Raw genomic sequence first — 21,840 nt, forward strand, 5'->3', positions numbered from 1 at the left:
TTATTCTTACCAATTTTAGTTTTCCAAAACTTAGGTGAAAGTGAACTTTTCGAAAAAGCAGCGAAACTTATAAATGCATATGACAGTGACTGACAATATTTATAAGACAGTTTTCGGCAGTGAAAAAAGCCCAATTAAAATTCCGAATGCGATTTGCAATAGAAAACTTCAGGGTTTATTTGCCAATATTAATCTCGCGATTAAGCTGTTTTGTACTGTGTCAGTAACTGTTTCTTCGGTATACTGGCAAATTCGCAGCGTGGCAAAGAAACTCGACTGGTCAGGAGCGACTAAATAACCTAGTACCTATTTTCACCAACAGACGATTAGGCAAATCGCAGGATTAACAGCTATCACTAATACAGGATTACTGATTTTTCGTTCCACCATTCTAAGATTAGACGTAATCTGGCATTAGTAACTAATCCACCGAATTCGGGCGATTAGTGTACTAATCTCGACAAACATGGCGGAAGATTTGTCTTACTTTGCAGAGTACGTGTATGAAAACGAAATAATGCAAAATTACTTTCGAATTCCACGACGATTAATTTGTGATCGATCCAATCCTATTGAAAAGTTTGACGATCAACTGTTTATCGAAAGGTATAGGCTTTCTAAAAGAACTGTTGTACATGTATGTGACGAAATCAAGCACCTCTTACCATCATATAATACAAGAAGAAACCATCCTATATCACCTCTATTGCAGTTATTGATTACTTTACGTTTTTATGCCACAGGAAACTTTTATCACGAAGTAGGAGATCTGACTTCAACATCGAAATCAAGCGTATGTAGGATAATTAAAACTGTATCTAAAGCTTTGGGGAGCCTTTCAAAAAAGTACATCGCATTTCCATCGACCATGCTGGAATACAGGAAAGTCATTAAAAAATTTTATGATATTGCTAAGTTTCCAGGTGTTATAGGTGCTATAGACTGTACTCATATTCCAATTTCATCTCCTGGAACAAATGCAGAATTATTTAGAAATAGGAAAGGTTATTTTTCAATCAATACCCAGGTATGTTAAATTTTATATTATTTTTTATCAGAGTGTTTACATGAATAAATTATGTATGTATTTTTAGGCAGTCAGTGATGCTAATTTACTAATAAGAAACTTAGTAGCAAGATGGGCTGGATCAGTACATGATTCTACAATATTTAATAATTCAGAATTATGTCTGAAATTTGAGAATAGAGTTCCTCCTGTCACATGCTATCTTCTAGGAGATGGTGGCTATCCCTGCAAACCATATTTGATGACACCACTTTTAAACCCAACAACAAATGCAGAAGTTAAATATAATGCTGCTCATATTAAAACTAGAAACACAGTAGAGAGACTATTTGGAATATGGAAGAGTAGATTTCCTTGTCTAAGGTTTGGTCTTCGAACTAAACTAGAAACATCACTTGTTATTATTGTTGCTACTGGTGTTCTCCACAATATAGCTATACTATGCAAGGATGATTCACTTGTTTTAGATATGGTTATTCAGCCCGAAGAATGTAATGGAGATGATGCTCGGGATTGGACTGTTCAAGGCGGAACAGCTGTTAGGAATACAATAATACAAGCTTTCAATGAATGAGAAATATGTAGTTATTAATTTCTTATTGAAATTTGTGTGTAATTACAGACTTTGATATGCATAATTCATAAATAAAGCATTATAAAATTCAAATGAAACTTTTGTAAAATAGTTTATTTTTTGTATAAATAAAATTTGTTTATATATATATATAATCTATTTGATTATCAGTTGTGTTTGGTAAGTTAATTAAACACAATGCAAATTAATATAGACAGTATTGTATTTAATAATAAACAACAAAAGTTTCCTGGAAAATGTTAGTTTTTCAGATTATGCTTCCAGTTTTTAATAAATTAGTAGATAGAAACATATTTCTAGTTAAAAGGTACAGAACTTGAAAACAAAAAGAAATAAAAATTGTTATATACTGTATATGAACCGTTTATTTTGAAAGTGGTGTAAGTCCATTTTTTCTTCTTTCAAGATATTTAAACGTTTGCCTTTTAGTTGATTCAAAAATATAAATAAAGTGTACTAAGTTTGACAATGTTTCTATGACTTTAGAAATATGTAAGTTAATTGCAAAATAACTGAACTTTACAGTTCAATAATTTTGAAAGTGGTGCAAGTCCATTAATGGCCCAGAAAAATACATTAGTTTAGTTAAATTCACATAGAAGTCTTTATGCAATTAACTTATAATATTTCTAAAGTCATAGAAACATTGTAAAACTTAGTACACTTTATGTATATTTTTGAATCAACTAAATTACATGTTTAAATATCTTGAAAGAAGAAAAACTCATTAAATTTCTATTATGTAAAACTCAATTTCACTTGAAACACATTGTGTTTTATTCTGATTTTGTTTTATATTGTGGGGAACGTCACTCTCCACATCTTAACAGTCGTAACGAACCCCAGGTGGTAAGTGTTATTACTTCCTGGAACGGGACCGGACTCACCCCGTGGGACCTTTTGGTCAGTCAGTTGCCTTTTGTTAGCCACATCGTCGAGTCATGTAACTGTTACGCGAGCAGAAAATAAACGTAGTTTTGTTACTGTTCGTCTCATTCGTTTTTAATCGCGCGCAGTGACGAGAAGCAAAATTAACAGCAGTAAAAACACTACAATATATAATAACAAGAAATAAAATTGTGTTGTTTATTCTGAACATTAAAAATATTTACTTATTGTTAACACTGTTTTATGATAAGTTTATCATTATGAGCTACCATTAGACACCACTTTTTATTTAGGTTCATTACATGGATTTTTTTCCATTCTATCAAATTGTACATTTATGGGTAAAATTCATAGTTTTACTCCTCAGTTATAAGGGGCTGTCCATAATGATGTCCACTGGAAGAGAGGGAGGGGGTTAATCCCTTTCCTTAAGACAAGTTGGACAAGAACAGTTGAGCATTAGTGGACATCCATTTATTTCATTAAATTTTATGGAGTTTAAGCATTTTATTGTATATATTTCAAAGTTTCTTGTATGTTTCATTTCTACTTACGGTATCTATCATTCATAAAGTGATGAAGATTTTAATGGGGGTTGAGTTATGTTGGACATCAAAAGAGGGGAAGAGGTTACAAAAACTTGGAAAAACTGGGACGAGAAGGGAGTAAAAGTTTCAAGAAAAATGCATATGTAATTTATGGACAGCCCAAGTGCTTAGACTGCAGAAAATGGACTTACACCATTTTCATAATCAATGGTTATGCAATATCATTTACCGATGAATTTTTAATTGATCAAAGCTTATGGTTATTTTAAAATAATAAGTGTGAATTGTTTATAAATAAAAAGTTCACACTAAATTATATGTATATTATGTGACTTCACAATTTTTTCCAAAAATGGACTTACACCACTTTCAAAATAAACAGTCCATATACTATATACTAGTCCTTTTGTTTCTTTTCCTTGAAAATGTTAATTTAAATTTTTAATCATTAAATTAGTCTATTAATTGTTAATGTTATCATGCAAAGTCAAAAAATCCCATTCAATAGTTAGTTTGGACCTCTGAAAGAATTCTGTATCACTTTCATTAAATTTGAATGTGTAATTAAAATAAATTATTGAATTTAAAAATTATAAATAATTTTCAACAAAATAACTATAAAAATTAAATTTATTAATAAGACTATTTTTTAATGCTTTTTAATTTTTCTTGCAGTAATTGTATTTTTAATTGTTGTTCTTTTTTTTCTTCTTGCAAGAGTTCAATTCTACAGTCATGCTCTCTCTTTCTTCTTACATCTTCTTCCTTCATAAAATTCATTTTAGCTCTATGTTCTTCTTTTAAAAAATGCATTCGAGCTTTGTGGTATTCTAGTGCATATTTATCAATATTTTTAAAGTTACTGCGGCGATTGTTATTGGGTGGTTCACTTGTTGGGTCGTCAGAAAATTCTGATGGATTCACTACACATAAATCCTGTATGAGTACCTGAAAATATGTGTGATATATAAATGAACACTATTTTTAAAAAGTAATATAGCTCTAAAAATTAATTTCTGCTTGGCTAATTAGTTTATAGTATCAAAACATTATCATGATTAAAATACTTTACATAATTTATATTAACATCAAATTATAATTGTTGATAAAAGTTTTATTACTTTTATGCTAATTTTACAGTACTCTATATACAGAGGATCACTAAAATACAATCCTAAAGATAAAGGGAAAGGGGTATTAATTAACTATTTAACACTTACATTTGATGCATTCAAAGGTTCACTATTCGATTCTCCCGATTGCTGTTGCAGTAATTCAGGAAATTCAGCCACATTGTCTGAAAATAAATACCAATGTTTATAACTGTATTTAATAAATTTTCATTTATTATTATTAACTGCTTTACTACTGTTTAGTTTTGATTGAGTATAATTAGATATAAGCAAATTTACCTTCGACGGGGACATTAAAATCGGCATCACTGTCAACAGGATTCGAGAGAGGCGTAAATTGCTCCGGGATTAAGGAGAAAATTTGTTGGGTAATTGGTGGCATAGGACACTCGATATCGGCACATACCCCTCCTCCAGTACTCATCCGTGCTCGTTTATTTGACGCCACATCTTTTCTGGCTTTCTGTTTTAAATTTTTCCACAAAATTTTCAAGTTTTTCGTGTCCCGTTTACTAACCTCAGGAAACTTATTAAATTCTTCGGTTAGATTTTGCCACGTTTCAGTTTTTTTCTTTAAGGATACGGCATTCGTTTCCTTCGATTCGATTATATGTTTGTACTTCTCGACTAACTCCATTAAGTATTCTGTTTCTCGATGAGAAAAATCGGGTTGTCGACTTCGTTTCTTGTTTTCTGCCATGTTTTTATCTAAGCGCGTATTACGTCTTTCCGAAATATCCAATCGAGTAACGTGTAAGAAAATTTTCTAGTAACGCTGGTGTCGAGATTATCGGATTCACTAATCCTGTTCTTAATATCTCGGGATTTACTAATCCTTCGCTAAAATTTGTTGGTGAAATCCTCGCGTCAGTAATCTCGGTATTAGTCTAATCGCCGGATTTACAAATACCACGATTAGGCAATGTTGGTGAAACACCCCGCTAGTAATTTTCTGCATCGAAAATGAATTAGCTAAACAAACAAATTTTAGTGACGTGATCGAAAAATTTGCTTGGGCAAAAGCCCGAAAATTTACTGCGAAATAATTTAATCGATAGTTTCTTGGGTTTTATCTTGTTCACGAGCTTTGTTTTTTGTCATTTTTTCGTTTTTTACTCTTTTTGTTCTGTGGGCACTAAGAAGGCCTACAAAACGGAACGTTTTCGCAAGCCCACTATGAGTTCGGCCAGGCCCACAACGGGGCGGCCGGGTGGTGAAAAACTGGGCCCGACATATCCGGACGAACCAACTCTCGAATAATTCCTAGGGATTTATCGACCCAGTCCGGATTCAAACCCGGATCCCCCAGAGCAGTAGGCTGCCACCTCGACCGATCGGCTATCCAGCCATCTCGGTTCTTGCGCTGGTTTCTATTTTGTTTTTGTTTTTAATGTCGTGTTCGTCATTGTAAAACTTGTCAGTGTAATTCCTTTATTGTCTGTAATAAATCCAATCTATGTTTATGCGAATGCGTGCTTAACTTCAGAATGAAAATAATATTTTTTGCAATAATAATCTCAAACATGACAGTTAATTTGGCTCTATCTTTGACCAACAAAATATCCCAAAATATAAAGGAATCAATAACCAACATAATAATAAAACGCGAAAAGATGATCGCAAGAAAGTGGAAACTGTTTATAAAATAGAATGCAATTGTAATAATCCTAGAATTTATGTAGAAGAAACTGGACGTATGTTAAAAAAGAATCAAAGAGCACGAAGCGGCAATACACCCCAGGTACAGTAATTCTCTATGGTTTAAACATTCAACGAGTAACAATTGTCGAATCAATTTCAGGCGGGCAAATCTGAATTTTAAATATTAGGTGGCGCCAGTTGTTTTCTTTTTAATCGACAGTTAACTTAGTAGTTAATTAAGAGAAGAAAATGGAGGACGGAAGTACAGAACTTGTAAAGTATATTTTTTTATTTTAATTATTGAATGGATTGAAAGTCGGTTTGGTTTTCTGAGTAACTCTAACTCTTCTTTTGAATTCGATAATCAATTGTCTGGCGTACAATTAATTAATTTAAAGTAATTTATTATCTTGATTGAAACACGAAACTCTTCCGATTATATTACGAGAAAAGAAGAGAAAGAAGATTTCTTAGGAAGCACGAGACGAGATTTCTCAAATATTTCTTATTATGGAGCATGAAATTTAATGAGTGTAAATACTTATACTTTAATAAGGCGATCTTGTCTGAACGAGTTCGAAAGTAAACTTTTTAAATTCGAAAGAAGTGTATACAAAACGGGTGTTCCCAAAGAAGTATATATAAAACTCGAATTCGTTTCTTTACAGATTTCACACGAAGATTTTGTGCTGCGAAATGTCGAAGAACGAATTTCTGGAATTATCAGTTTTTATTTTAAAATATTTAATTTGATGTAGAAAGTAACGTTTCGATCTCATTCTCCTATCGTGTCTTATACAGTGCTTTTTTATTATCTCCAGATCCCATCCACCAATTAAGAGCATTTCTAATAACAGCCGAAGAATGTGTTAAACTGACTTCAGTCTGTCTTCCGTAAACAAGTGATAAGAAATCATACAAGAATGCATCGAAGAGAAAGCGTAATTCATGAAACGAAGAAAAACAGAAAATTATTCAATAAATGAAGCTATTTTAACATTACAGGTAGGCCTCCTACAACGCGGTACCTTTACAACGCGTTTTCGCTCCAACGCGGTTGGAAAAATGCGGAAATTTTCTTACAACGCGGTACTTTTACAACGCGGTTTAGGGTATTTAGAAACGAATTATCTTCCACATAACAGAAAAATCGCAACGGATCACATAAGTGCAGTGAAACCTAATGGAACAAGCTCAGATCTTGAAATAAGGCCAGTCAAACATTCTCGAACAACTATAATAAGTGACGATGAGGACTGAATTTGAGCATAACATTATGTTTCTTTTTGATTTTGACTCGAAATCATAATGTTTTTAGTTTTTATATGATGTTGAATTTTATTTAAGCTCTTTATGTACATAAATTTAAAAAATGATGAAAATGTTACACTATAAAAGGCAGTTTTCTCTTTTTAGAACCGAATCCCAGTTTTCGTATTAAGTTGGTGTCTCCTATAACGCGATTTCCCACAACGCGGTATTTTCAAGGAACGTATCTACCGCGTTGTAGGAGGCCTACCTGTATTATAATTATACATACAGTATTTTTGTTGAAAAATGCATATAAATTGTTTCCAGAAAAGAACTTTATAAAATTCATTGATTTGTGATAGTATTTATGCCTGTTGACAGCGCCGTAACTAGCCTTTCGTGCGCCCGGTGCGAGCTTCCGTAACTACGCCTCAAAACTTGGTCCAGGTCATTTCTGCGCCCCACTAGGGTCTACGCCCTGTGCCCGGGCACCGCTGGCACCGCCCTAGTTACGGCACTGCCTATTATTTGTGAACAATGGTGTAAGCAGTGAGTGTGTGGTGTGGTGAAATCGTGGGAATAGATTGTAACGTTTAAGGAAACTCGTAGGAAAATTTCAAATTAGTTTTCTATCCGCACACAAAACTTTAAAAATATAGCGCTCGAATTTAGATATTTAATCGACAATAAATTGAAGAGCGTTTCAATCTTTAGACAATGCTTTTAATATTTTTATTTATCATATTTTACAGATTTCTCTTGCAGTAAAACAAAGAATGGGAAGTATAAATGTGACAGTTGCGAGAAAGAATTCGCTCGGAAGTATAATTTAAAACGTCATCAAAGGATTCACACGGGAGAAAAACCCTTTACCTGCGATCATTGCAAACACAGAAAGAAAATCTGATTCGACATCTTCGAACTCATTCGATGGAAAAGTCATTCTGGCGTACTTAGTGTTTACAAAAGTTCCGTTTTAAAAGTAATTTAAATTATCATATTATTAAATATCATAATAATGATGAATAACGGTATTTCTTATGGAGGAAAATGTTAACGAGAGTACTTAATATTTTCATTTCGCTTTTCTCGAATATAAAAATTTTTGTAATTTTTGAACTTTTTTATTGATTTTTAATTTTTAAATTTTGTAAAATACATTTGATTTTATGGAAGTGAACAGGAATGTTGCGTAAAATTGTCCTTTAATAAATAGAAGTTAAAATACATTATCATTAGTATGTGTATCATTCGGTAGAATCCATTTCCCTTAATCACAAATTACTCGTTTAGTGCTGCTGTAATCTTTACCACGATCCGTCGTGTATCATCGGAGACGAATCTGAAAGCGATTACAATGCATTGTTTTGTATTACGTATCATTAACAGTGAAATTTATTAAAAATCTTAATGGAGATTTTTGAATCGATAAGATCTAAAAAAAGGTTGCTAATTGGTTAATAAATTCGTTTGCTTTTTTATGCGAAATTCCGAATTACGTTTGATGTAATGCGTTCTTCGATACACTGCATTACATCTGTAAACGAAATAAGGTTTCGTTGCCACGTTGCAGTTTAACGGCGGGTATAGATTTTGGAAATCCGATTCTGTTACGCACTGGTCGACGGTTAAACTTGTCTACTACAGCTCTCTGGCTAAACTCCCGTGGGTTATCGGAGCAAAAATGGCGTGCCGTACGCTCGTGTTTCGCAGCCGGAAAAAATTCAAAGAATTGTCTAGTAGCATAAATGCAGCCAGCACACGTCGGTAGAATTTGACGGAGACAGCAAAGGTCATCCTTTTTTAAATTCGAAAGAACTCTATACAAAACAAAATGTTGGCAACGGCGAGTCTACTTTGTTAACTTTTACTCGAGATTTAGAAGATGGTTGTTTCCCAAAGTTAGGATAGAATTCTGCTCTATAAACGTTATATAAATGACGAATTAATGATATAGAGCACGAAACCAGATACGGATAACTTCGTCAGCAAGATCGAAAGTAATCAATACAGATTAAAAATAGCATCGAAACAAATTAGTCAGACAAAGCAGATTCCTAAGTCTAAACGTCACGCTTAAAAGTGCGTATGAACAGTGGAGTGGTGTATGTATGTGTATATATATATGCTGATGGTATATATCAATGGTAATATGATATCTGATGAGATGTGCGAGTTCGCAGATGAGAAATCAGATGAGCCTCCGCGATATCTAACTGGGTGCGGCAGCAATTTGTTGCTACTAGCAGAATACCGGAAGCCCGAAGTGGCTTCACTGTGGGACAAACCGCCATATTGCGAGGGAAAGAAAGTTTGTTTTTATTTTGAACTCGACGATGGAAAAAAGAAGGCAAAGATAAAGAATAACATAAAAACGGCAAAGAGAACTTTCGGTTAGATTAATTTGTCATATGCAGTGCAGTGTTTCGCCCGTATATCTCTTGCTTCTGGATAAATCTTCGATCTCATTTTTCTCAATTTATACTGTATATATATATACAGTAATATCCCGAACTTACGCGATAGGTGGGACCGAGCGATAACCGCGTAAGTCGGAGGTATAACTTCGCATATAAATACATTCAAATTATTTTTAATTGGGGCCGGAGACTAAAGAAAACAATAATTTAGAAAAAAATGTTTAATAGAATCTTAGTATAATTTGTTATACATATGTATTATCTATTAAAATCGTAAACCGAAGTTATTTTGATGTCTAAAATTCGTCTGACGGCTCAAAGATTTTTTTTCTCCCGCAAAATTACCTCGTAGCGTGCTAATAATTTTTTTTATTTCTCGTTTTGTAGAAGAAATGCGCTCTTCGTTGGATTCTGTATTTTCTAAAATTTGTAACCTCCTTTCAATTGAACCGAGGCCTTCTGTCAAGTTTCCAACCGTCATTCGATCATCCGATTGAACTGGGTTTTGCCAATTCACAAATTTTCATTTTCGTATCGAAGTCTTTAATAATGTTCGTGTTGTCTCGATAAGCGAGGTATTTTTGGTTATATTTACCGATAAATTGAAGAAGGTGAAGAAAAATTATCGTACGTTGGCTCTTTTGGCAAGGATAAGAGAAGAGCAATATCAAAAGAGGCCTCTCCGGATCACATTGAAGTTTTATGCGAAATATGCGACAATTTGTTAAGAGGAAAGATATCGGCCGATGTTCGTAAATTAAGAAAATATAAAAATGCTATCGAGAAATTAAGTGCGAAACGTATTCCTTTAAATACAAAGTAAAAATTTTAGTAAATCAATCTGGTGGTTTTTTTACCTCTACTGTCGGGTCCGCTATCGTCTATGGCCGGTAAGGCAATACGAAAAGGAATTTAATGGCCGAGCAACGCCCCTTGTTCCTCCCGAATTGTTTACGACTTATAAGAATTGGCAATAACATCGAAGAATTACCGGAGAGTACCAATTTACCGGATGATCCAAAGTTAAATTATTAAGTTGACTAATTTCGAGATATCGGAGAACGGTTCGTGTACCTAAAGAACCTGTTAGAGTATTCGTTGATTCGACAAGCGAGTTCTCGACCCGAAGGAAAACCCGGCCGTGGTCAAATTTATTAAACAATTTACTATATCTGTGCCCGAGTTACGTCAAAAATATGTTCCGCATTTAATTGATAATTCGAAGCAAAATCATTACGGATGGAATTTCGAAGGCAAATTAGCCATCGATGAAAATTTGTTTCTGTTATTTCTTAAACAAAACATTCCGAAAAATTTGCAAACCGATAAAGGAAGGGAATTTTATAATAGATTAGTAAAACGTCTGTTTAAAGAGTTAAAAATTAATCGTTGTTCGATTCATTCGGATACAAAAGCTGCCGTTGTGAAAAATTAAATAAAACGTAGATTATTTACTTATCGTAACTCTTATAAATATGTCGATAAATTACCCGATGTTGTAATAGTTTTCGTAGAGTATTGGCACGGCTCCCTCCCGGGTTACACCCGTACATCGTGGTGCAATTTTTGAAAAGTTGTAACGCGAGCATCGATTCATTTCCGGAAAATAACCGGTGTCGTTTCATTGCGAAAACCAGTTGGCCTATTGATTTACACGAAAATTGGGCAGTCGGACCGAGCGAATATCGTTGCTTCTCGTCACGTTGCAGACGTAACCGCTCCTCTATTAAGAGTTGTATCTGTTTACCTTTATATTTCCCTTTACAGAAAAATTACATCGAGTTAGGAATTAATTTAGAAAGATCGAAAGATGGCGAATAACGATGAAAGATAAAAAGAAATTTCGGAGAAGTTTTCGCATACGACGAGCTATCGCTTCGCATCGCTAACCGCCGATCATTTATAATTAATTTAAACGAAAAAAGTAAACCCGGAAGTCATTGGGTATCGATATTCTTTACAAAAAATAAAGATTCCTGCTCCTACTGCGATAGTTTAAGAATAAAACTGACGAAAACAAAAATTATAAAAGTTATAGAACGAAATCCGAAAAATTGTTGTTGGAATGACGTTGTTATTATAGTTTGGTTTTATTAAGTTATAGCGACGCAACACTCGGGCGATCCGCCTAGAGGAATGCCTTCCGGGTGGTCTTTCAGTGGTAACTGGCTCCTATTCGAGCGTTACAGACGTGGAGAAAACCCGGAAAACTCCACGTGGCGGCCAGGCGCCAGCCCACCACCGGACTCCCAGTGTTCACCCGGTCGCCCCATTGTGGGCCTGGCCGAACCCATAATGAGCCTTCTAAAAGAGGCCCTCTTAGTGCCCACGGGGCGGAAAGAGTTAAAAAAAAAAAAAGTGTTCGGGAAACGGAACCGCTCGGCCACTGTCGGGCCTCTGTCCGTCAAAGTATTCGTCGAATGGCGGGTTTGCTATTTGTATTTTCTACATAAAATTAATATAAATCAATGTTTAACCGAGATAAGAGTAACCGATAAATTTTATAACGACGAATTTGTAAAAAATAATTCTTTAAAATCATTTCGTTTGTCAAACCCCCGAAATAATGTATAATCGACGTTGTACTTTGATGAAAAATAATAAATAAAAGACTAATTCGAATTTAAAATATTATTTATTTGTTTTTTGAAAAGAATACACATTTTCCTTCTTTTTTGCAAATCCTCCTTAATTCTTCAAAATATTTTCAATTCTGCATATAAAAAGAAAAATAAAATAAAACACTAACAACAACAACAGTAATAATAAAATATATTTATAAGAGATTATATCGCGCAGATAGCGGTGGGCTTTAAATTCGGGACATTTTTGTTTAACGAGCCCGTATATTTTTCAATATCGCATCGAGGGATGCTAATATTAAATCATTTATTCGTTAACATTAATCTTTTTCTAATCTCCTCCCTTATAAAAAATAAAGTTAGACTTATCAAACAATTGTTTTTTGGAGTTTTAATACGATGTATCCCATCGTGTTTTTTATTATACGCCAAGTATAACCCACGTAGGTTGTTGCAGAATTTTACAGATTTTTTCATCTTTACTTAACTCCCCAAAAATTAAATCGGTGTTATAAAAATTTATAACCCCGTAATCGTCCGAATCTAACCCCAAATACCCCAACTGTCGTAGTAACATTTTCCTTTTTAAATTAAACCCTTTAAAATTTATGACCACTCCATTAAAATATTAAGAATTACATTACAGTATAAATTTAAAAATATATATTTTAAAACAAAATATAATTTAAAATAAATATATAATAGTTACTATTCATCTTTTCAATGTCTTCTCGAAGAAAATTATTACCCGAATTCCCCGGGTTAATAAGGAATATTAACTCGAATTCCTTTCTTCAGTTTTCGATGAAGATGTAATTTTCTGTTGTAATAAAGACTTTCCAGAATTATGAATATTCGTTTGTAAATATTTGATTTCGGTTAGAAAATAATGATAGAAGTCGATTCTCGTATCCATTTACACAAAACTTTTTGTTATTTTCGGATTCGCTATCCACCAGTTAAGAGCATTTCTGCGTAATAAGTGAAGAATTGTTTCCGGGAGAACACCGGAAGAGTTGAAGAATGTGCAGCTTCAAATTCGGTCTTCCTTAAATAAAACGAGTCGGTCAAAATAAATGATACAAGAATATATCAAAGAAGGAAGCATTTCGTGCTAATGAAACGAGACAGAAAATCAAATGAAGATGGTACAAAATCTTTTTAAATCTTTTGTTGCAAAATATTCATCACACTTTTCGAAAAACGTATAAATCGCAGTAATTTTCCACACTGTATGCGTGTTGGTATAATATTTGTCAACCCCGTAGTAAACGGTGTATATCGCTTGGTGAAATCCTTGGAGTAATTGTATCTTTTAAATTTTAGTATAAGAAAGTTTTATCACAAAAATCAAATTATTTTGCTATCTGCACACAAAACTTTAACAATAATTTAAAATTACTGTACTTAAACTTATATTTTTACATACTTGACAGTAAATTGCAGAGTTTTGATCATTTGTTTTACTACTTTTCAATTGTGTTATTTTACAGATTTGACGTATGGCAAGACAATAAATGATAAATATCAATGTGACGGTTGCGAGAAAGAACTCGCTTCGAAGTATAATTTAAAATAACATCAAAAAATTCACACCGGAGAAGGGCTCCTACCCTGTCAATTCTGTAATTGTCAGTTTAATTATTCCGGCAGTCTACATACACGAGTATACCGAAAAGAAGTCATTTACCCGTGATCATTGCAAACGACAATTTACACGAAAAGAATATTTAAAAAAACGTTTCCGAACTCACACAGGAGAGAAACCTTACTCGTGTAATTATTGCTTACAAAAATTCTCTTCTAAACATGTTTTGAATCGTCGTATTAACAGACGACATAATAAGAATCTTGAATAATAATGTCTTTTATGAAGGAAAATTACAGAATTGTGGAGATTTTGATGGGTTCGGCAAAAAAAGGTTCCAGTAAAACAAAAAATTTCAATTTTTACTGATTATATTTTTATGTTTCATTACCGAAAAAGTAACATCAAAATACCTAAGACTGATTTTAGAATATTAAATAAAAATTTCGAAAATATTTTTCCCTATTTTATAATTAACCGTTTATATAATAAGAGGTCCCAGTTAGGCCTTAGACCGGTGGTTTTCGACCGGGATGTCGCGAAATGCCGCCGAGCGGTGCCCTAACACATCTCGTGTGTTCCTGAAAGTAATACAAGCGGAATAAAAAAGAGGTAGGAAACAGCAAAGAACACGGAGTCGAGGTTCTGCTACCGGAAATAGCGAAAAACACTGCATTATACCGATTTCATCGGTAAAAGAATGAAGTAATTCCGGACTGACGATTTAATTTTTTAGTTTGAACGTGTCTGAAGATTCTCAACGAAGAATACTTACTATTAATCCGGTCTGGAAATAGATAGTTTTTACTAAAAGTACATATATAGATTGAGTGCTCAACCTTAAATGAGGTAATTCGGAGAAACCCGATTTTTTTATAATTTAACAGTTAATTTAGAAATATCCCACTGCGAAGCAAAGCGTTTGTTAATGGACATTTATAGTGGTGCCTGGAAACTCGAATTCAATTCGTTCCTACAGGTTTTGGAAGTTAGAATTTCAACGTAATTTCTTGAAATAACGTAATGTTAAGTGAAATTCATCCGTTACTAAACCCTAAAAAATTCCCATTTTAATTCTATAACATTGTAATTTAAGTTAAAATAACACAACTAACAATAAAAAAAGTAAATACAGTAATGCAATAAAATGGTGGCGATAAACGGGGTGCAACCGGGCCCCTTTCGATACGTGTCCCACAGTCGTACGAACCGGACGTTTATAGAAAAGTAACGGATTTTTATTATTCGTAGCTCAAAGGTTATGTCTTGTAGTCTAAAATACAAAGTAACCCAAACTGGCAATCCTGCCGCATTTTGCGCGCCCATACAGATATCATACACCGTACAATATGGCCGCCTTCGTTTGTGTTCGTGTTTCGAGTAAAGTTCGCTTTTGGGCAAAATTACCTGAAAAAAGTTCTTGTATTCCAACTTGTTGGAGTTCCGAGTACCACTGCGGGTTAATTTCTTACACATTATTAAATTTCTGTGGTCGCGCATTAAATTTCCAACTTTTATATGACATATTTCCCCATCAAAAGAAAAAAAAACAAATGTAATCCGTATTGAGTTAAAAACAGTTTTAAAATTTCGAAAATACACGAATTTATTTTGTAACAATGCGAAATTCTTTGCTAATTCAGATGCAGAAATTTGAAGAAGAAACTTTCAACTTGGGTTTTATTATTCGGTAATTACGTAAATGTATTATTAAAATTGTCATAAATAGCCTAAACGACTTATTAAAGATTTTCTAAGTATATATAGAAAGAAGTTATCACAGTGTCCAATGGTCAAAAGTTAATTTCACTTTCTAACAAGTTGTAATTAAATTCAACAATACAAATCCTTCGGGATAAATTGGTTGTTTGTAGAGCCGTACGTCATCAAATGGGAGCGATCCCTATAAATAAATAAATATTTACGAATTGTTCGGTTAGACACTACGTAAAAGGTACAGTTTATAGGTCATAATAATTATTTCAGTTTGTGAATCTTAACAGAAAGGCGGCTTACGTTTACGAGTTATTCGCGCCAGCGATGTTAACGCGTTGCACGTAACACTTGCTCTCTACACGTGGAGTACCAAATAAACTCCAAACTAATTATTGGATCAATACCACCAGCAGAGACTACTAAACATTGTTTTTTATTTATTTATTTTTTTTTTTGCCAGGTCGTAGCCTTTCTGTATTATAATTGACATACATATCCCGAAGTTTAGAAAGATTTATTCGATTTAACGTATTAATACATAATAAAGCTTCCACGAAACCAAACAATGGCTGTAATTAATCGGGCTATTTTACTATTATTAACGATTAGATGATATTAAGTAATTTGGTATTAGAAGCGAACGTTATGCGCCATCTCTGAGCTAAATTAATAATTATAATTTTTAATAATCTATTTTTATTTTTATTTTTTCATTCATTTAAATAACTTTTATTGTGTAAAGAATAATTTCCCCGTTACTCTGGGGGAAATACAACAATATTAGTTTATTTTGTTATAACAATGTCGCTATATCAAACTTTTTAAACTAATTAGAAACACAAAACGTTAAACTTGATTATTTAATAAATTATTAAAAACTATAATTATTAATTTAGTTACGAGATGGCGCCCGATGTATACCACTAATACCAAATTACTTAATATCTAATCATTAATAGTAGCAAGATAATAGCCCAATTTATTACCTCGATCGTTTGGATTAGTAACGTATTTAAACGACATTTAAAAATATAAAACTAGATAATAACGAACACTTACTTCAATTCTACGTTTACCGTTTCGCGTCGAACGTTATTTATAACCACAACCATTTTGCCTTCTTCGATAGTAATGTCCGGGTCCGAAGGTTGCGTGACTTCCACGTCATAATGGTACACTAAAATAAAATTAAATTTTGTAATGTTTTAAATACTTATTAAATGTAATAAAATCAATTTAAATTACCAAGTCCAACTCACAAAAGTGACGGTTAGCGAAGTTGTACGTCGTTTCAGTCTCGTTTCTACTTTCATTAGGTACTCTTCTGCGCGTAGTTTCGTCGTATTCAGTCTTAGCCATTTTGGTTACAGCCTCCTATAAGAAAGGTTCGGAAGTTGTTGCATCCGTAAGCAACGGGAAGAATTTTAGAATAAATAGAAGAAGTGAAAAGACGAATTGTTCCGAAGACAACACGCTAATGCCGATAATACAACTGTGACGTCTAAAATTAAAACGTAAAATGTGGAAAGATCAATTTCTGCAATTTCTCGAGTTGTGTGACTAAGATTATGTGTTGCAAAAGACAAAAAATTCGGCAGCCAATTGCTTAACTTTTTCGGCAACATTTGATGGCGACATCTGTTATGATATTTTAGTAAAAAACAACTTTTTATATTTTTAACTATTATAAAACAGCAAAAAGCTTAATTTTGAGGGTAGGGACAAGTTTTATAAAAAAAAAATTGTAAATGCTAATAATCAGTAAAACGTCATTAAGTCCAACCTTACAGAGATACATACGACCACTTTTATCTTCTCACCCCTTCGACCTTTAACCACCAAAATTTAATAGCATCGATCCCCTAATACAGGGCTTCTTAGACTATGGGTCGCGACCCCATTTGTGGTCGCTTAACGAAATCTTGGGGTCACGAGATTTTAATGCAAAATACTGAAAATAATTTGTGAGAGTTTGAAAATGGCATGCTTTGTGTCGTAGGTTTCGTGAGTTGCACCTTGTGTCACTTCTGGTGCAGCGAGACAACGATTCAGCAACACTAATTGTAGTGTGAACTAGTGTAGTGTTGTTGCTTTTCAGTGTATTCAGTTGTCTCTGTTCCATTGTAACACAAGAGTGAACTGTGGTAGTACACCATTATTGCTTTTGCAAATTTGTATGTATCTTCAATATATATGTATATTTTCATTGTATTTCATATGTATATTGCAAAATATTTATATATCCTATTTTATTATTTTGGGGGTTGCGAAAAAAATCACAATCATAAATGGGGTAGTGAATAAAAAAAAGTTTAAGAAGCCCTGCCCTAATACATAAATTTCCCTACAAAATTTCAGAAATTTTCAACCAAAAGCACAGAAGTTATTAAGCTTCAAACGGCATGTCCCCCACATACTAACATCAAAACATATACAGAAAAATATCAAAATTTTTTTGCATTTCTCGACGTCTCGAGGCCCCTGAAGTGCGAAAATGTAAAAATCTTGGGAGTCATTATTCGACCGATCGCCATACTTTCCTTCGGTTAATATAATAACGAAAAAAGTAAAAAGTAGAGAAAGAGAGAATTCCGTTCGTTTTTATTAAATATTAAAGATTATTTTTCTGCAATGAAACTACTGCTTTGTCTGCAATGAATAAAATATATTGATTAAAACTGCACGCTATTGTTAAAGACATTCTCCATAAAACAGTTCATAGACGAGAGCGTATTAATAAAACGAAGCAGGTGTCGATGAAAACTTCCTTTCGGTTATTCTGATAATTTCTAAATTCTATGCGCTTTTATTACTTTTCCCTCCGTTATATATGACAGAGGGAGAATATGGTCATTGGACAAAAATGATCCCAAGATATATACATTCGTGAACTCGGGCACTTTGAAACTTCGAGAAATGCAAAAACTTCGGGGGTAATTTCTATATATATTGATGTTAGTATGTGTGTATGTTTGTGCTTATGTGTGTGATATCTTTTACATGAAATAATTCTTGTTGGGCCGCAATTTTAAAACTTCAGATCTATTAAATTTCCACAGGCGTCCGTGTGGTTGCCGTCTGTACGTCCTTTCTTAATGTTCAGAACGGAGATAGATATATGAAATTCGAGACGAGACGTGGAAAGCCGGAGGACCCGTTTAACTATATACAGTACTGGCTTCAGGTTTCTACCGGAGGTGGGGTTATTTCAATTCAAAAATTTAATTTGAACTAAACGTATTTCTTTTTATTTTTAGTATACGCTTCCCGCTTCACAGTCGTTGCTGGTGGCACAAAATATTCAAATACGCAAACTGGGCTACCGGAAAAACAAAGAAAATGGCAGCCTTTACTTTCGTATATTTGCAGAAGGTGCGTTGACGGTTGAATTATTTTTAATCTTTGCCCCGTTAGGGCAGGCGATGTAGTGTGGGCGCCGTAACTAGGAGGGTGCAAACGGATGGGCGAACACGGAACCTCAAGGCCGAGGGGCCCAAAATGACATATGAAAACGTGACTGGCATCAGGAATTACTGCAGCGACTCCCCGCCAAGTAAACCAGCAACGAGTTGCTCAACTTTCCCGGGCAACGTTTAAAATTTTGGTGGAACCATCTGTTATCATATTTTATTAAGAACCTTTTTATATTTTTAACTATTATATAACGGCAAAAAGCTTAATTTTGAAGGTAAGGACGGTATTTTTATAAAAAATTGTAAATGCTAATAACCAGTAAAACCGTCATTAAGTCCGACTCTACTGAAGATATACACAACCCAGGCCCGCCGTAAGCGGGCGTGCAAGGCGTGCACCGCACGCGGACGGCACGTCCAGGGGGCGGCAAATTGGTATTGCTGGCAAGCTCCGCGTAGGTAGTCGCAGTTAAACAGGGGCGGCATAATCGGTATTGCACACAGGCGCTCAAACAGCTTGCGGCGCTGCTGACACAACCCCCATTATCTCCCCACTCCTCTACTTTTAACTACCAAAATTTAATAGCATTGTTCCCCCAATACACAAACCGTCGTGCACAGAAACAGCAACTATAAACACCCGGTCCACAAAAAGGGCATTAAACTTGCGAATTACTGCTTTATTATGCAATTCCGTTGTAACAGTACGCCATTTACAAAGCATTCCAATCAGCTTTGCGGAAAGCAGATCTTCATCTGGTCCGACAGTCAGGCCGCTCTCTGGAGCATAAGCAACAAAGCCCAGGGTAACCATCTCCACCAACTCATCATGGACGAACTCGACAAAAACAAAAGGAACTTCATTTACTTTTTCTGGACCCGCGCCCATCAAAGTGTTATAGGAAATGAAAAAGTAGATGTGCTGGCAAAGGAGGCAGCTACTTTTCCTGCCACATCAAGCTTCGATGACATCTCAACCGTGGCTATCAAGGATCTTATTAAAGAAACGCTCATCATTTCTTCTGCCACATGTGGCAGAGGAAATGAAAAGAAGCGGACACCTGCAGGAGTACCTTCAAGTTTCTGCCTAACATTCCCACCCGTCTCTCTCTCAACCACATATATAGCAACTACTTTACCAGCCAACTTTTTACTGGTCATGAAAGTTACTTTCGCCAGTACCTCAATAGATTCCACCACAGCGATAACCCCTTCTGTCTGTGTGGATAAACTGAGTCCCAACAGAGGACTCAGTTTATCCACAAGGTTATCCCTCATTCAAGGTTATCACAGTTTATCCCTCATTGAAGGATTCTTGCCTGCACGCCCGATCTTCTCATCAACAACAGTGCCACTTACAACAGATTTACCGAATTTATTGGGAAACCGGCGCTCTGGATTCAGACTTCTCCGACCGAAATCAGGCAAGGGACTCCTGACAGGATAGCTGACCTCTACACGAGGGTCTTCGGCAAAACCGGCGAGGTCAGCATCACACACTAATTCTAATCATCTTCATCGCCTCTGTCCTTATGTGGCTTTCAAATGGACTTTGTTTACGTGATTGGAACTAGTGCTCATTGTCGTTTTCGCCTGCAATGCGGCTTATCAGTGGTAAATTATCTGATTTTGTAACCAGCCAAACCTACGTTTGTACGCCGACGGCATTCAACAACTACTATTGTGTAATCGTTATTTGTTTGTACTCGGTAACCCCGCCCCTTTATTGTAATCAAATTGTTACAGGACAGTCACTTCTGTAAAGGTAAAACGAACGGTACCTTCGCGGTACACTACCCGTGATGCTCGCGCTGACGATCTCTCCCATCTTCACCATCTTTCCCATCACACTTTTACCCCATCTTATCCATTCTTCCTCTTATTCTCCTTTTTCACCACAGGCGATACCTCTGAGTAGTCCCGGTCTTCCGCCCCTTTCATTATAAAATATAAAATATAATACACAAACCTCTCTGCAAAATTTCAGAAATTTTCGACAAAAAGCACGAAAATTATTAAGCTTCAAACAGGGTGAACTAAATCGTGTCACACGCGCACACACAAACATTCATACGTATAGAAATTACCCCGAATATTTTTGCATTTCACGACGATTCGAGGTGTCCCGAGTCCAAAAATGTAAATATCTTACGGGTTATTCTTTGACCGATGGCAGTCATATAGACCTCAGTTATATATAAAACAGGCGGGAATGTAATAAACGAACATTTCTAGTGTATTTATTTTTCTAAGAAAAGGAGAAGCCAAAAACAAAATTTTGCACGGGAAACAAGAGCTAGTCAGGGATTAAATCTTGATTACAGAAGAAACGTCATCGGCGTTCTCTTCTTATTGTTACAAAAGTTTACTCTAATATAGATTTTGTTATCAGTTGCCGAATTTTCTGATAAATTTGTTCTCGTTCGATGACTATTGTAAATGTCGTTCGTAAAATGGGGAAGAGAGCAAATAAATACACCTCCGTGTATTGTTGTTACGTGTCGGGTTTCTCTCCTCTTTTGCCAATTATTTCTACAGGATGCTTGAACAAACTGTTGACACCAGGTCAAATATTTGTTTTTTCTCGCGATTTGCCGAAAGGAAGGAAGGAAGAAAGAGATGTTGACTACGTACAGGAACGAGGAAGAATCGTATTGTGAAAAGACATTTGTTATCGCCTGGCATTGGGGGAACGTGTAACGGGGAAAATGAAGGTTTTTTCTCTGGCCCGGAGAAAATTTAGGGGCCCGTAGTGATTCCTACCCCTGTATAATTAACGTCAGTTTACTAACAGAAAATAAAATTTTAAGACTGCTTATACTAGGCCCGGTCTGTTTCTGGGCCCCGAGCAAGTTTTCGATAGATATCTTTCCTTCTGTTTCTATTGAAATCGTTAATTTATATCTCCGGTTTTCTCTCACCCCATTGTCAGTCTGTCCTTTAATTAATGGGCTGGCTAAAAAGGCCTTCGGTGCCCTCGGGGAAAAGAGTTTACAAAACATCGGTCGATCAATTCTACAATTTATACGAGCATCGAG

At 34.8% G+C, this 21,840-nt stretch overlaps 1 protein-coding gene and 1 long non-coding RNA gene across 2 annotated transcripts; one reads left to right on the top strand and one right to left on the bottom strand.

Moving 5' to 3' along the window:
- The first annotated feature begins 321 nt into the window (after positions 1-321).
- LOC136990704 (putative nuclease HARBI1) lies at positions 322-1,735 on the top strand. The gene is made up of 2 exons (XM_067289116.1): positions 322-1,027; positions 1,095-1,735. Exons 1-2 carry the CDS (start codon positions 467-469, stop codon positions 1,599-1,601), a joined length of 1,068 nt encoding a protein of 355 aa, XP_067145217.1. The 5' UTR covers positions 322-466; the 3' UTR covers positions 1,602-1,735.
- Positions 1,736-3,670: 1,935 nt separating this feature from the next.
- LOC136990783 (uncharacterized) lies at positions 3,671-4,425 on the bottom strand. Its single transcript, XR_010883110.1, has 2 exons — positions 4,279-4,425; positions 3,671-4,006 (listed from the first exon to the last, which is right to left on the bottom strand). It is a non-coding gene; the product is annotated as an uncharacterized lncRNA (long non-coding RNA).
- Between the last annotated feature and the right edge of the window lie 17,415 nt (positions 4,426-21,840).

The sequence above is a fragment of the Centruroides vittatus genome, unplaced genomic scaffold, assembly GCF_030686945.1.
Source record: "Centruroides vittatus isolate TY-2023 unplaced genomic scaffold, ASM3068694v2 contig_134, whole genome shotgun sequence".
NCBI classification, from domain to species: Eukaryota; Metazoa; Arthropoda; class Arachnida; order Scorpiones; family Buthidae; genus Centruroides; species Centruroides vittatus.